At 43.9% G+C, this 15,380-nt stretch overlaps 1 protein-coding gene across 4 annotated transcripts in view; it reads left to right on the top strand.

The window, feature by feature from the left end:
* Positions 1 to 15,380, top strand: part of UBR1 (ubiquitin protein ligase E3 component n-recognin 1) — a 50,678-nt gene that overhangs the window by 4,783 nt on the left and 30,515 nt on the right. For 2 of the 4 annotated variants that reach the window (XM_069951173.1, XM_069951171.1), the window contains exons 2-13: positions 2,607 to 2,866; positions 4,534 to 4,612; positions 4,695 to 4,796; positions 6,170 to 6,300; positions 9,073 to 9,214; positions 9,800 to 9,862; positions 11,273 to 11,396; positions 11,546 to 11,656; positions 12,172 to 12,260; positions 13,439 to 13,537; positions 14,460 to 14,617; positions 15,261 to 15,360. In XM_069951173.1, the coding sequence (XP_069807274.1) occupies positions 2,607 to 2,866; positions 4,534 to 4,612; positions 4,695 to 4,796; positions 6,170 to 6,300; positions 9,073 to 9,214; positions 9,800 to 9,862; positions 11,273 to 11,396; positions 11,546 to 11,656; positions 12,172 to 12,260; positions 13,439 to 13,537; positions 14,460 to 14,617; positions 15,261 to 15,360 (1,458 nt within the window). Of the gene's footprint in view, positions 1 to 2,606; positions 2,867 to 4,533; positions 4,613 to 4,694; positions 4,797 to 6,169; positions 6,301 to 9,072; positions 9,215 to 9,799; positions 9,863 to 11,139; positions 11,170 to 11,272; positions 11,397 to 11,545; positions 11,657 to 12,171; positions 12,261 to 13,438; positions 13,538 to 14,459; positions 14,618 to 15,260; positions 15,361 to 15,380 lie in introns of those variants that run through there. The other 2 variants (XM_069951172.1, XM_069951174.1) reach the window with 2 other exon arrangements.

The raw sequence follows: 15,380 nt of genomic DNA, 5'->3' as shown, positions 1-15,380 counted from the left end.
TCATCATTTAAAGGGGTTTTTCCAGCATTAGAAAAATATGTCCGCTTTCTTCCAGAGACAGCACCACTCTTATCTCCAGTTCAGGTGTGGTTTACAGTTAAAGCCAATGTACACACAGGGCGGATCTGCAGCGGATTTCTCACTGCGAATTAGCAGCGCTATCCACTGCGGATCCATTGCTATGGTTTGTATGGGAAGACATACTCGCAGCGCCCCATATGGATGTGCTCCATGATGCGGCTTGGTTCGGGGGCTCCTGGTGTCTGGACGTCCCGCTCAGCAGATCTGCGCTACAGCAGGGCAGCCCACTGATTGACAGGGACGTCCAGCCGGGAACCCCCAAAGCAAGCTGGATCATGGAGCAGGTACAGTGTGCTCTGGCCGGTGGGGGGTTAATGGGGCAGTTTCCTTACATACTCGCAGAGGGATGTCCATCGCGCTGACAGTATGTCTTCCCATACAAACTATAGGCAATAGATCCGCAGAGGATTTCGCAGCAAGAAATCCACTGCAGATCCGCCCTGTGTGTTTGTACCCTAAAACTCAATTTACTTGGATGGAACGGAGTTGTGAAACCACATCCAAACTGGAGATAAGAGCGGTGCTGTCTCTGGAAGAAAGCGGCCATGTTTTTCTAATGCAGGAGAAGCCCTTTAACACTTAGGCGATCCTGGACGTACCCATACGTCCAGGGCCGCCTCCCCGCGTTCAGGGTGGGGCCGCTTGGCGGTTGCGCTCTGAACCGCCGCGGTCCGGGGTGCCACTCGTAGCCCACCACGGGTATTAGCAGGCACGGTCCGATTATCGTGCCCGCTAATACAGTAATCGGATGCAGCTGTCCCCCAGGGGGGAATAACCCTAACACCAGGGGGGAATAACCCTAACACCAGGGGGGAATAACCCTAACCCCAGGGGGGCTTCTAGTATAAGTGTAAAAGTTAAAATAAAAGTATTGTTATTAGTAAAAAGCCCCCTCCCCTAATAAAAGTCAGAATCACCCCCCTTTTCCCAGGTTATAAATAAAAATAAACAAATTTGCTACAAACATGTTTGCTATCGCCGCGTGCGTAATCGCCCAAACTATTAATTAATCACATTCCTGATCTCGCACGGTAAACGGCGTAAGCGCAAAAAAATCCCAAAGTGCAAAATTGCACATTTGTGGTCGCATAAAATCCAGAAAAATTGTAATAAAAAGCGATCAAAAAGTCGTATATGCGCAATCAAGGTACCGATAGAAAGAACACATCATGGCGCAAAAAATTATTCCTCACATAGCTCCATAGACCAAAGGATAAAAGCGCTATAAGCCTGGGAATGGAGCAATTTTAAGGAACATATTTATGTTAACAATGGTTTGAATTTTTTACAGGCCATCAGATGCAATATAAGTTATACATGTTATATATCATAGTAATCGTAACGTAACGTATCGTTTTACCCCAGGGCGAATGGCGTAAAAACATGTACCCCCCAAATAAAAGAAATGCGTTTTTGTTTTTTCAATTTCACCACACTTTGAATTTTTTTCTAGTTTCGCAGTGTACTTTATGCAATTAGTGATGCAAAAATAAGGGCTCATGTGGGTCTCTAGGTGGAAAAAATGCAAGTGCTATGGCCTTTTAAACACAAGGAGGAAAAAACAAAAACGTAAAAATTGAAATTGGCCGGGTCCTCTAAGGCAGGGCCGTTTCTGCCATGAGGCGGAATGAGTATTCCGCCTCAGGCGGCAGATTCTGCGCCCCTGCAGGGGGCGGCAGACAGCAGCCCTGCAGCCGCTCACCTGTCCTGCCGCACCTGTCCCGTCGCCAACGCTCACCGCTGTCTTCCCGGCCCTGCAGTCACTCACCTGTCCTGCCGCAGCTGTCCCGTCGCCAATGCTCACCGCTGTCTTCCCGGCCCTGCAGCCGCTCACCTGTCCTGCCGCAGCTGTCCCGTCGCCAACGCTCACCGCTGTCCCGCGCCGTCAGCCAGCAGCTGTCATCGCCCTCCAGCGAGTCATGAGTGCCCGGGGTCAGTGGGGGCATCACGGCCCCTGCTGACCCCGGGCACTCACGACTCGCTGAAGGGCGATGACAGCTGCTGGCTGACGGCGCGGGAGCACGGAAGGGAACAGCGGCGAGCGTTGGAGGCAGGACAACCCATCGGCGGCAGGACAGGTGAGCGGCTGCAGGGCCGGGAAGACAGCGGTGAGCGTTGGCGGCGATGACAGCTGCTAACTGACGGCGCGGGACAGCGGTGAGCGTTGGCGGCGGGACCGGACGGCTGCTGCAGGACAGGTGAGTGGCTGCAGGGCCGGCCAGGGAGGGGGGGGTTGTGCAGGCGCGGGTGATTCAGTTACGGTGGGGGGGGGGGGGGGGGGTTGTTGCTAGTGAGGGGGCGGCCGCCTGAGGTTTGCCTCAGACGGCAGAGACCCCAGAATCGGCCCTGCTCTAAGGGTTAACAATGTTAAATAGTACCTCTGGAAATTTCTTATCTGGGTCACAAGGACAACACAGTCTCATTGATGTAGGAGTAATGGAGTTACACGACTAGCCCCAGCCATAGTAATTCAGACATCACTACTAATCGGGAATATCTTCTCATGTCATTTTTCCTTCTTTTAGCAGATGTTGGATGGTACAGTGGATTTTGCTTCGACCTTCCACCAGCTGTTGGCTACGTACGTCCCCCGTTTATACACAAATGGCTTCCATCCTCACGTGGAGAATCAGGAGCAGTTGTTTCAGGTCGGGATCCTGACCCCCATAGAATGGTACCTGTTTGGTGAGGACCCCAATGCCTTCATGGAGAAACTGCGGCAAAGTGAAGCGCCCCCTCTGTGCGGCAAGGTGTTTAGGGGCGGTGAGACCACCTACTCCTGCAGGTAAGCGGCACTTTAATGCTTCTGTTTTTCTGGCATCTTAAAGTGTCTTGAAAACAAACTTTTTTGACATGTCTGCGAGGCAAGTGTTTTATTATTCAGGGTCTGAGTGTTTAAAGCGCGACCGATAAGAGGAATGAGCGGAGAGATGACCGTGCTGCCGTCTGATCCTCTTCCCTCAGTGTCTGTGAGCGGAGACACACCCCACAGACTTGCATTATGTGGCCAACTCCTCATGGAACACAGAGCCGGGAGAGAACAAGCTGGGCACGCTCTTCTCCCAGCTCATTCTTATGATCAGTCGCAGTCTCAGACCGATCAAAACTTTTCACCTGTCTCTTAGACATGTCAAAGGTTTGTTTTTGTGACAGCGCTTCTTTAAAGGTTTTCATTTAAAGGGAATGTGTCATCAGAAAATGACTTATTGTTTAAACAATGTTTTTATGTTAAAAATATTTTTAAAGACTTTTTGGTGCCGTTTTTCTATCTATATTATAAAATAATCATGAGATCTTGCAGTTCTCATTCTCACCACTGAGGCTAAAACGAAGCTGAGACTTCCTGTTGTGTCTGTGGTGATAAGAGGAGGCTGCTGTAAAGTGATCTGTACAGCATTGCAGCGTCATGTGACACCAGTAGATAGAGGAGACAGATTCCGCCCTCCGTCCAAAGAATGAACTCGATCATTCATTGGATGGATGAATGAATCCGCCCGTGCATAGAATGGAGTCTATGACACGGGCGGAGATGTGCGCGACCGCCATATCCCGCAAGCGGGCACAAGCTGAGAACTCTGCGACGGAATTTTCATCAAAATTACTCAGTGTGCACATACCCAAATACTGGAAAGATACTGAACTTAGGGTCCTATTACACAGAGCGATTTTTAACAAATTACGATAAACGATTGCAAACAAGATTGTTTATTATTAATCTGAAATTGTTCACATTACACGGAACGTTAGTCGTTAGTTACGATGGTCACTACGATCTTTATTGCGATCGTTACTATGATCGTTTATTCCTTCTGATCCCAGCAAAACAATGAACAATGTGCAATTACACTGAACGATTAGTGAACGAATGTGGAATTACAGCGAATGATTAAAGATCATTTTAGGTTCAGATCTAAATTAACGATAAACGACACAAGAACGATTTTTTGATTGTTGCCTGCAATTACACAGAACGATTATCGTTTAAATTCGAGCGATATAACGATTTTTTTGCACGATAATCATCCCGTGTAATAAGGCCCCGTGTAATAAGGCCACTGTTCACAAAAATAAATAAATGATAATTTTAGGCTCTAGTCACATGACATGAAGCCCTTCTTCTGGGAGAAGCTTCTGACATATATACCCAGTGGTGGCCAAAACGTGTAGTCTACTGTAATACATAATAATAAGGTCAGGCCCTTGTATATGAATGAGACTGGAAGCAGCCAACCATAAGGCTCCTTCTTCTAGGTCACCTGTGTCTCTATACACCCAGGACGGGTTATCTTATCTGCATCACCAAACCAGTTCATCTAACTTACCTTTATATCAATATAGAAACAATACGTTGTGTCACATTGACCTATTAATACTTCTGTATTGTATCCTCATTGGGGTTTCCTCATTACCTATACACTTTAAGGGTATATTGGTTCTTGTTTTTTTCTTTAGGGACTGCGCCATTGATCCAACTTGTGTTCTGTGCATGGACTGCTTTCAGAACAGCATTCACAAAACTCACCGGTATAAGGTATATCCTGCAGTGTACATCATGGCTGCCTAATGCTGCCTATGTGACAGTCACCGACTAATATGATTATGTAACCGTGCAGATGCATTCATCCATGGGAGGGGGATTCTGTGATTGTGGTGACACTGAGGCCTGGAAGTCCGGTCCCTACTGCAAAATCCATGAGCCTGGGGCTTCAAATCAGGTGAGATTATTATTTGGACATACTACTATTCGCATAAGACTTTTCGCTGCTGCTTAAAGGGGTTATTTCCCCCCCCCCCCCCTCAATTTTTTTTTTTTAAATCAACTGGTGCTAGAAGTAAATTAAAAATCTCTGGCACTTTCTATTAAAAATATCTAGTCTTCCAATAGTTATCAGCTGCTGTATGTCCTGCAGGAAGTGTTGTATTCTTTCCAGTTTGGAGAGCAGGAGAGGTTTTCTATGGGGATTTGTTACTGCTCTGGACAGTTCCTGACATAGACAGAGGTGGCAGCAGAGAGCACTGTGTCAGACTGGAGAGAATATATCACTTCCTGTAGGACATACAGCAGCTGATAAGTACTGGAAGTCTGGAGATTTCTTAAAGCAACTGGAGAGGGCCTGGGGAAAGTCTCTTTGAATGCAGATAATGGCATATTTGCCTAATAAACCCAATTACAAAGTTTCTAAAAATCATCTGTACTATTCATTTCTGCATATCCTAGTGTATGGAATCTGCATTCTCCTCAGAGGGGGGCCTACTTTAAAGCACTGTTATTTAAAGGTTACCTATCATTTAAAGAAACTTCTGACATGTTATAGCTACATATCTGTATCTGTGGGGGGTTCAGATGCAGAGATCCCTGCCGATCGCTAGAACAAAAGGGCTGATGTGTTCTGCAGCGCATGCTCTGCCCCCTCATCTCCACTCTGACTTGCAAAGTAGCAGTAGACAGAATTATAATGGCAGCCTATGCGACTTCCAGTAGACCTAATAGCCAAAAATTTCTTAGACTCCCTTATAATTCTGTCTACTGCTACTTTACCAGTGAGAGCGGAGATGAAGAGGCAGAGCATGCGCTGCTGAGCGTGTCTGCCCCCTCGTTCTAGCAATTGGCGCGGGTCTCAGCACCCGGACCCCCACAGATACAAACTTCTGACTTGTGGCTATAACATGTTTAAATGATAGGCTCGCTTTAACTCTATGACATGTCGCAGAGACACATTCAAAGTTAAGATGAGATGGCGACCCCCCCCACAATCATTAGTTATAGCCGAATGAATAATGGAACCAGTATCCTACAATAATCCCTTTTATTTATATAGTGCCAACTTATTCAGTAGCGCTACATAAATCTAAATTCACCTGTATGTATGTTTTACAGCAGGGGTAGGGAACCTTGGCCCTCCAGCTGTTGTAAAACTACAAACCCCATCAGAGCTTTAGCATGATGGGAGTTGTAGCTTTGGAACAGCTGGAGAGCCAAGGTTCTGTCCCCCTGTTTTGGAGTGTAGGAGGAAAGTGGAGTACCTGGCGAAAACCCGCACACACACAGGTCATTGAATTAACGCCTCCCTCCTTTGGTTTCTTTCAGGACACTGGGTTTCGATTAACTGAAGAGCTTTTATCCCAAACTAGGAAAGTGTTTCCCATTGTCATACAGTATATTGTGGACATGCTTATCTGGGAGGAGAAGAAGAGTCTGCCCGCCTTTCTGAAGACAAGGTAATCACATTGTTATCTTTTCTTTAGTCATTGAGCCAATGGTAGGTACATAGTAAGGGCCCCTATTCCACGGGACGTTAGATCGTTCAGATTTGAACGATAATCGTTTTGTGTAATAGCAGGCAATGATTAACGAGAAATCGTTGATCGTTTAATAAGATCTGGACCTATTTCTATCGTTTGATCGTTCGCAAATCGTTCAGTGGAATAAGAGGTCATAGCTGAAACGTACGCAATAGCGGTGACTAAACGACCGCAAGAATGATCATAAATAACAATCATTGTTTTGTGTAATTGGGTGAACGATTTTGGGTCGTTTGCCGTAGCGATCGTTAATCGTTAGTCGTCAACAACAAAGCACTTGGTGTAATAGTACCCTAAAGGGTCTGTACCAGCAAAAGAGAATCCACATGTACAAAGAATATGGCTGGAGACACAGCAACAATCCCATAGTGTAAGGCCTTGTTCACACGTCCCACAATGCTGACGTGCGGGTCCACTTATTGGCCATAGGTGAACTTATTGCCCATTGTTTTCTATTGTGCTGTTCACACATTACGCTTTTTCACGGATCTGCAATCAGTTCCGTTAAAAAATAGGACGTGTCCTAGTGCAGATTTTTTTTTTCTTCCAGTTCAACATTTTTGAGAATGCGATTAACCCTTAGGGGACACAGCCAGTTTTTACATTTTTGCGGTTTCGTTTTTCCCTCCTCGTGTATATAAGGCCATAGCGCCTGCATTTTTCCACCTAGAGACCCAAATGAGCCCTTATTTTTTGCGCAACTAATTGTACTTTGCTATGGCAGATGTAATTTTTGCCTAAAATGTGCCGGGAAACCAGAAAAAAATTATATGTGTGGTGAAATTGAAAGAAAAAATGTTTTTTTTTTATTTGGGGGGGGGAGGGGGGGTTACACCGTTCGCCCTGGGGTAAAACTGACTCGTTATATATGTTCCTTAAGTTGTTACGATTACAACGATATGTAACATGTATAGCTTTTATTTGATTTGATGGCTTGTAAAAAATTAAAACCTTTTAAAGAAAATATATGTTCCTTAAAACCGCTCCATTCCCAGGCTTATAGCGCTTTTATCCTTTGGTCTATGGGTCTGTGTGAGATGTCATTTTTTGCGCCATGATGTGATCTTTCTATCGGTACCTTGATTGCGCATATATGACTTTTTGATCGCTTTTTATTACAATTATTCTGGATTTGATGCGACCAAAAATGCGCAATTTTGCACTTTGGGATTTTTTGGCGCTGACGCCGTTTACCGTGTGAGATCAGGAATGTGATTAATAGTTCGGGCGATTACGCACGCGGCGATAGCAAACATGTTTGTTTATTAATTTATTTATTTATTTTTATTTATAAAATGGGGAAAGGGGGGTGATTCAGACTTTTATTAGGGGAGGGGATTTTGTGTTATTAAAAATAAATTTTTCTTTTACTTTACACATATACTAGAAGCCCCCCTGGGGTTAGGGTTATTCCCCCTGGGCTTAGGGTTATTCCCCCCCTGGGGTTAGGGTTATTCCCCCTGGGGGACTTCTAGTATATGCACTCTGATCTCTCATAGAGATCCATGCAGTATAGTTATACTGCATGAATCCATGAGATCGGTGTTCTATTACTTTTGGCTGCTGCAGCCAAAAGCAATAGAATGCCGAGCCGGGATCAGCGCCATTACGGCGCAGACCCCGGCCCGGGATGGATGCGGGGATCGCCCCCCCGCAATCGCGCAGCAGGGGGGCGATCCCCCCACTAGACCACCAGGGATGAATAAAAGCAAGTATTTAGAAGCAGCTGTCAACTTTGACAGCTGCTTCTAAGTACTTAATTAGCGGGCACGGCGATCGGACCGTGCCTGCTAATAGCCGTGATCCCGGGCTACATGCGGCACCCGGGATCGCGGCAGTTCAGATGGGGGTCGCCGCGCGACCCCCCTCTGAACTCCCATGGCGGCACAAGGACGTTCAGTAACGTCCTGGTGCAGCTATGGGTTAAGGACCATTTTTTAAAGATCACAGAAATAGTGGTCCTATATGCGGACCTGAAAAATCACTGAACATGTGACTGAGGCCTTAGGGTAGTACATTTAGTGTTCTGATTGCAGTTTATAGTCGTGTGGCATGCCAGTCCATATTGTAGTGCTCCATCTGCCGTTACCTCTACCTTCATATCAATCTCGTGTACATACCTAACCCTCCCGGAACAAGCCTGCCCGACCTCTATTGTGTTATTCAGAAAGAGAAAGTCACACAAGCTGTGCGTACAGAACAGGAGGGGAGGGGGTAACATATGAAGACTAGTATAAAGGTCAGCTAAGTTTGCTCATGGCAAGTAGGTAACTGCTTTCATTGCTTACATCAGAGATAGATATGAATTAAAGGGGTTGTCCTACTGGAAGGTAACCCCTGTACACGAAGATAAGCGTCTGCTTACTGTGGTTCTGACTGCTGGGACCGAGAATGGGCATGGTTGGAATGGTTGACTCTTCCTGCAATCAGCAAAATTTTGATCATTGTTTAGACTGTGACCAATCTGGAAGAGTACTATGAGCCGCACAGTCCTCTCCCCGCTTTGTGTCAGTGAGAAGAGTCGGACTTCATAGACTTACGACATGAGTCTGACTAAGCATCATGGTATCATGGTATATTCTGGGCCCTAAAAACACAAGCAAAGTGTTTCTTAAATCTGAGTAGGGTGGTATTCATAGTTATGTGACTGCATGCATAGTCCTCACCATCCATATGTCTTCTCTACAGCCCAGACAAGTCGGACCATTACTACTGTGTGCTGTACAGCGATGAACACCACTCCAATGATCACTACTTCTACAGTCTGCAGAGATCCCTGGGCTGTGACATGAAAGAGGCCCAGGCAATAACCAGTGCAGCTGAGAGACAGGTCAGTGACTGCTGTGTTGTGTCTCATCATCAAAGGCTCCTCCATAGCATATGCCACCAGCCAGACCTGATTGCTAGAACAGAAGTGGCAGCAGCTCTTGGTAAGCCCTGTGCTTCTACGTCTGTCACATCTGCTCATCGTCTTCTAGATAGCTATTATATTCAATAGCCAGGCTAAGCAGTCTGATGTGACCCTTGCCGATCAAATGTTAGTGTCCTCTCCTATGAATAGGCCAAAGATACATTATGATATTGACCATGACCATGTAAAACCCCCATGATTGGACATTGGGGACATATCTTAGTGATAGGCCTGCAAAGTCTTTCATTTGGAAATTTGACATATTATAGAGACCTGTCAAAAGTTTTTATCAGTTGTGGTTGTGGTCCTGATGAACCCTTAGGCCTAGTTCACACATCTTCCCATGACATAGCTAAAGTTTTCTAACAAGACAATAGCATTGCAGCCTGTTCACCATACCCACCTCACACACAGCTGCTTGGTTGTCCGTAGCTGCAATACCTGATAATCCTGCCGCAGTATTAGTGGTTTAATATCTTCTAATCTCTTGAACCCCTGAACCAGGGACGAACGACTGTTAAAAAAGGCTCTTTAGAAGAATGTCGAGAAATTGCAGAAAAGCTCAAGGTAATCGCTTCTTATTAATACTTTTCCAGCTAACAAACGTTTTGTGACATCATTTCTCGTTTAGTTTACAAATGTAAGAATGTGGGAGAGCCAAACTTGTCCTATTTTTTAGGTTATTATTTCCCTTACTCACCACCTCCTCATATCTCCCTTACTCCTGCTAATCTGCCAGATGGTAAGAAGAAGTACAGATCATAGACAGATAGACTGCTGAATTATACCATACGGGCTTTTGCAGGATCTAACATGTATCCCCCGTTAAAGGGATATTCCACTCAATTGTAACTTTTGATATGTTGCTGCCAATGGCGAGACTAACAATTCATTCCATACTCGTTGTTATCTATTCAGTCTCCTTCCCTCAATTCTGAGCTTCTACTCTCTGCTAAAGACACAAAAACCTGTGTGAGAGCTTTTCTGTCTGTCTCCCTCATTCTCTCTCCCTCGGGGCTAATGTAAACAAGTTCCTGGCAGGCTGTATCTCTAACTTTGTAGCTTCTTTGTAATGCTGGGAGGTTTATTCTGAGGTCAAGTTGCTAATGAACTCACTGTGATTAATCCTCATGGCATTAAAAAGAAGCCATAATTGTTTCATGTAATAGAAGACAACGATCAGCCGACATGCACAATGTCTTTCAACAGGCTGAAACACAAATGGTAATGATCTGCTGCCGTTGCTCCATGGGCTGGTGAATGAGGTGAGAATGAGGAGCAAGCGAGCGCTGACCTGACAGGTCTGTGCTCGATTGGTTCTCTGAATGGCCTTGTGTAACAGGGAATCAGCTTCATCAGATTGTGTGAATCTTAGGGCCCTATTACACGGGACGATTATCGTACAAAAAATCGTTATATTGTTCGAATTTACACTATAATCGTTCTGTGTAATTGCAGGCAACAATCGAAAAATCGTTCGTATCTCGTTGTTTTAAATCTGAACCTAAAATTATCGTTAATCGTTCGCTGTAATTCCACATTTGTTCACTCAAGTTCCACATTTGTTCACTAATCGTTCAGTTTAATTGCACATTGTTCATTGTTTTGCTGGGATCAGAAGGAATAACGATCATAATAACGATCGCAATAACGATCGTAACTAACGACCATCGCTCTGTGTAATATGGTGAACGATTTCAGGTTAATGATAAACAGTCTCGTTTGCAATCGTTTATCGTAAGTCGTTAATCGTTAAAAATCGTTCTGTGTAATAGGGCCCTTAGGCCTCATGCACCATTCATAGCTCTCTCTCTACAGACAGGACTACAAATATGCAAAGAGCAACTTTACACCGACCCCTCCATTCAGAATAGGTAACTTGTGAATGATCTGTCATAGCTGTTAGATATCTTGTTTCCCGTACTTTCATTTTTATTTTTTTTAAAGTGTCTTTTATGCTTTTTTTTTATATTGCAGACATACTCTGAAAATGTGTCTCTGAGGCCTCTACATGTTGAAGTTCTTCATTTTCTAGTAATGGCGCATCAAGCGGCGGCTTGCAGTATTGGGATCTGGTTGAACAAGCTTTTAGCCTACTCAAGTAAGCTCAGACTTCTCTGTATTTGGAGAGTTGAGAGTGGATAGGAAACAAATACTGCCCGTATTACTGTTATTAGGCTGCCTCCATTCCATCCTATAGGGACGATAATAAACTCGTTTTGTGTTGTTGTTTTTTTTGTTTGTTTTTAGGCGACTTTCGCCAGATCTTCTGCCAAGTGTGTTTGGAGCCGCAAACAAGCACTGTAAAGCAGTCGTGCCACGTTAGCTTGTTCATCCTTTCTGACGCCAAACTCCATAAAGGTGTGTGTCTTGTGTGTGTGTTCATGTTCATTGCTGTGAGTAGGTCTGTCTGTATACAGTAACATGAGCGGAGACCTACCAAATGCGTAAGCGGGGTTCTGAACAGCAAGCATGCACGCTGGGGGCATAGGTTGCGGATTTGCATGCAGAAAATCCACAGTGTGGTAGGGTAGCAGTAAAATGGATGAGAGGTCAAAACAGAACTGTAAGACAGAGGTAGGGAACCCTGGCTCTCCAGCTGTTGTAAAACTACAACTCCCATCAAGCCTGGACAAGCTAAAGCTTTGGCTGTTCAGGCATGATGGGAGTTGTAGTTTTACAACAGCTGGAGAACCAAGGTTCCCTACCTCTGATGTAAGGTAATAGTGAGAAGTCCACCAAATCACTTATTCAACTATGTAAAAAAATTCTAAATACAGTATTCACACAATGGGAGTAAAACCAAATATAAACCATGTAAAACACCTTATATCCTTGTGTTCTCCTGTTCATTTCTGCTCTCCTCCGGTTTCCAGGCTTCAGGAAAGTGCTGCACGATCTGATCTTTAGCAGTTTCTTCATGGAGATGGAATATAAGAAATTATTTGCCATTGAGTTTGTGAAGGTAATTGATGCTAAGTATTAGAAGAAAAAAAGAATCTTTTTGTTAGACTCTTGACAAGTGACTGTGCTTAATAAAGGTAGCCTGGGCAGCATAAAACAGAAAGAGGCTCCTTATTGCATTGATGTATTAGTATTCATTGTAATCGTAGTTATAACAATGGATGGGAGTGGGGCTCTATTTGAATATACGGATCTATCTTTTAAAGTGGTTTTCCAATTAAGACAGTAAAAGAAAAGTGTAGGTCCTCAAGTTAGAAATGTAGACTGATATTAGAGATGAGCGAACCGGGTTCGGGTTCGAGTCGATCCGAACTTGAACATTCGGTATTTGATTAGCTGGGGCTGCTGAACTTGGATAAAGCTCTAAGGTTGTCTGGAAAACATGGATACAGCCAATGACTATATCATGTTTTCCACATAGCCTTAGGGTTTTATGCAACTTCAGCAGCCACCGCTAATCAAATGCCGAACGTTCGGGTTCGGATCGACTCCAGCATGCTCCAGGTTCGCTCATCTCTAACTGATATAGACTTAAAGTATTTAATGTATAAATATATCTAAAATAGTAAATTAGTACAATCAATAATTAGGGAACATAAAGTAAAAAGATGCATCTAAAAAATCCACATACATAGTGGGAAACAAGATAGGCACAAAAATGCAAAAATATACAAACCATTATTACATGAGGTCCCACGGGCAACATCAGACACCACGCATGCGTGTGGCCACAATTCCGTTAATACAGAACGGATTTCAGCGCCAAAACGCCTGTCACTTTTCCTGCCCGGAGAGAACTACCACGCTGCTTCCATAGTCAGCAGGGTCTCCGGACCGGTCTTGCAGTTGGGAAGTCATTGGTCGGCATTTGCAAAAGGAAGTTGCCATCAGCAAATAGTAATGATTTGCATGATCAGCGTGGCAGAACATCCCTCAATAACCGGCACTGATACCATGCCAGAGGCGTATACCTGTGTGTATTGCTGTGTGTGGCGCTCATACTAAATAGAATCGAGATGTTTAGAATATATTGTTTCACTTTTTCATCACTTGCATATGATTACCATGTCTATCGATCCTGAGATTTCCATGATTTCCACCATTTTTCTTTCTTGGTGTTGCAAGGTGTGTGTTTCAGTACTTAAGTTGGATAGTTAAGACCTCATATTCTCTTTTTAGTGTTACAAGAAAGTTCAGAAGGAACACATGGATGATGAGCGGGACAGAAACATCTCAGTCACAGCAATTTCCGTGCAAGTGTTCACTGTTCCCACCCTGGTAAGTGGCCTGGCATAGTCTGAAGTGACCCATTCTCATACACATAGGTAGATAGACTACAGCCCTGCATCTCTAATAGAGGAAGTGTCTGCACGGGTCTGACTGCTGGGATGCCCTGGGATCTCAGGAATGGGACCAGAAATCTTAGTTTTGAAGAGAACAGTAAGTGGCTCACATGTGAAGCTGTCGGAGATGCAACGTATAACTACCTTCATTAAAGGGAAAGTGTCACCTCGATTTTCTTTTACTTATTAGCGTCAAATACTGAAACATATTCTTTTATTCTAATCTGGTTCTTTTTTCTTATTGTAAATTTTTTTATTTCACTGTTTGTACATTGTCGCCATATTGCCTGAGCTGTTTTTAACAGCGTTTGGTGGCATGCTTTACCGCAAGCCTCATGGATATAGACGACAACAGGCAGACTCTGTCCCCTTGATATGAATGTGAGACATTACTGAGCGTGCTCTGTGACCTGTGGAGAGGTCATTCCACAGAGAGCTGCTATTTCCTCTATCTACTGGTGTCACATGACGCTGTAATGCTGTACAGATCACTTTACAGCAGCCTCCTCTTATCACCACTGCGGGTATGTAACCCCATTTAACTTCACACTACCAGGATCTGCAGCGGATTTCGCTGCAAACTCACAGCATGAAATCCAGTGCGAGTCCGGTACGTATGAAGGCACCCATAAACATTATTTACACAATAAGTAATTTTCTGATGACACATTCCCTTTAACTCCATAGACAATGGAGCGGCGTTGCGTTTGCACGACTCACAACAAAGTCCCAGGGACCCTCTTCTCAGGATTATGGGGAGCCCCCGCTCTCTGATACACATGTCCTATCCTGTGATGCATAGATATACCAATTGTACATGAAATAAATATACTATACCAACATGGTGTTACTTATAGGCTCGGCTGCTCATTGAAGAACAGAGTGTGATAAAAGTCATCACGGAGACCTTACTGGAGGTGCTGCCGGAGTATCTGGATTCAGAAAACAAGTTTAATTTCCAGGGCTACAGTCAGGACAGATTCTGCAGAGTCTACGCCATCATCTTTGACCTTAAGTAAGTTCTCATATCATTCAGCTGCCTATTACCTTTTAAAATTTTTACTTTTCTGTTCCGTTTGCATAGGTGACATCCACCCAGGATCATGGGGGTCATGGTGTGGGGTGCCGATCAGCCACCTATCGTAAAGTGATAGCATATTCTAGTGATATGAAATTACTGTATTAGATAGGAGATAGATAGATCTACTGTCTATCAATCTCCTATCTATCTCCTATCTATCTCCTATCTATCTCCTATCTATCTCCTATCTATCTCCTATCTATCTATCTCCTATCTATCTATCTATCTCCTATCTATCTATCTATCTCCTATCTATCTATCTATCTATCTATCTATCTATCTATCTATCTATCTCCTATCTATCTATCTATCTATCTATATGTCTACCTCAAATAGAATATATACCCCAGTTTATCCCTATAGGACATGTAAAGTTCTCTTGTAGTTTTCTCTAACAATTGACCCCTTATTTGTAGAGATTGGATGGATTTATTACTGTCAGCATTTGCTTAGATAGTTAATAAATCACAGATCTGTAACCTACATGTAATATGTGTATTTTTTTTTATCCTCTTTTTGTAATATTTTCCAGCATTTGTAATAAATAGATTTTACCTTTCCTGTTGTCCTTTCTTAGGTATATTCTCATAAGTAAACCGACATCATGGACAGAGAAACTAAAAGAAAAGTTTGTGGAGGGATTTAACTCCTTATTACGTGTATTGTCATGTATGCAGGTAATGGCACTGGCTGGTTT

The sequence above is a fragment of the Dendropsophus ebraccatus genome, chromosome 13 (genome assembly GCF_027789765.1).
Source record: "Dendropsophus ebraccatus isolate aDenEbr1 chromosome 13, aDenEbr1.pat, whole genome shotgun sequence".
NCBI classification, from domain to species: Eukaryota; Metazoa; Chordata; class Amphibia; order Anura; family Hylidae; genus Dendropsophus; species Dendropsophus ebraccatus.
The sequence above is the reverse complement of the archived record's forward strand: the minus strand, read 5'-3'. Positions and strand labels throughout refer to the sequence as shown.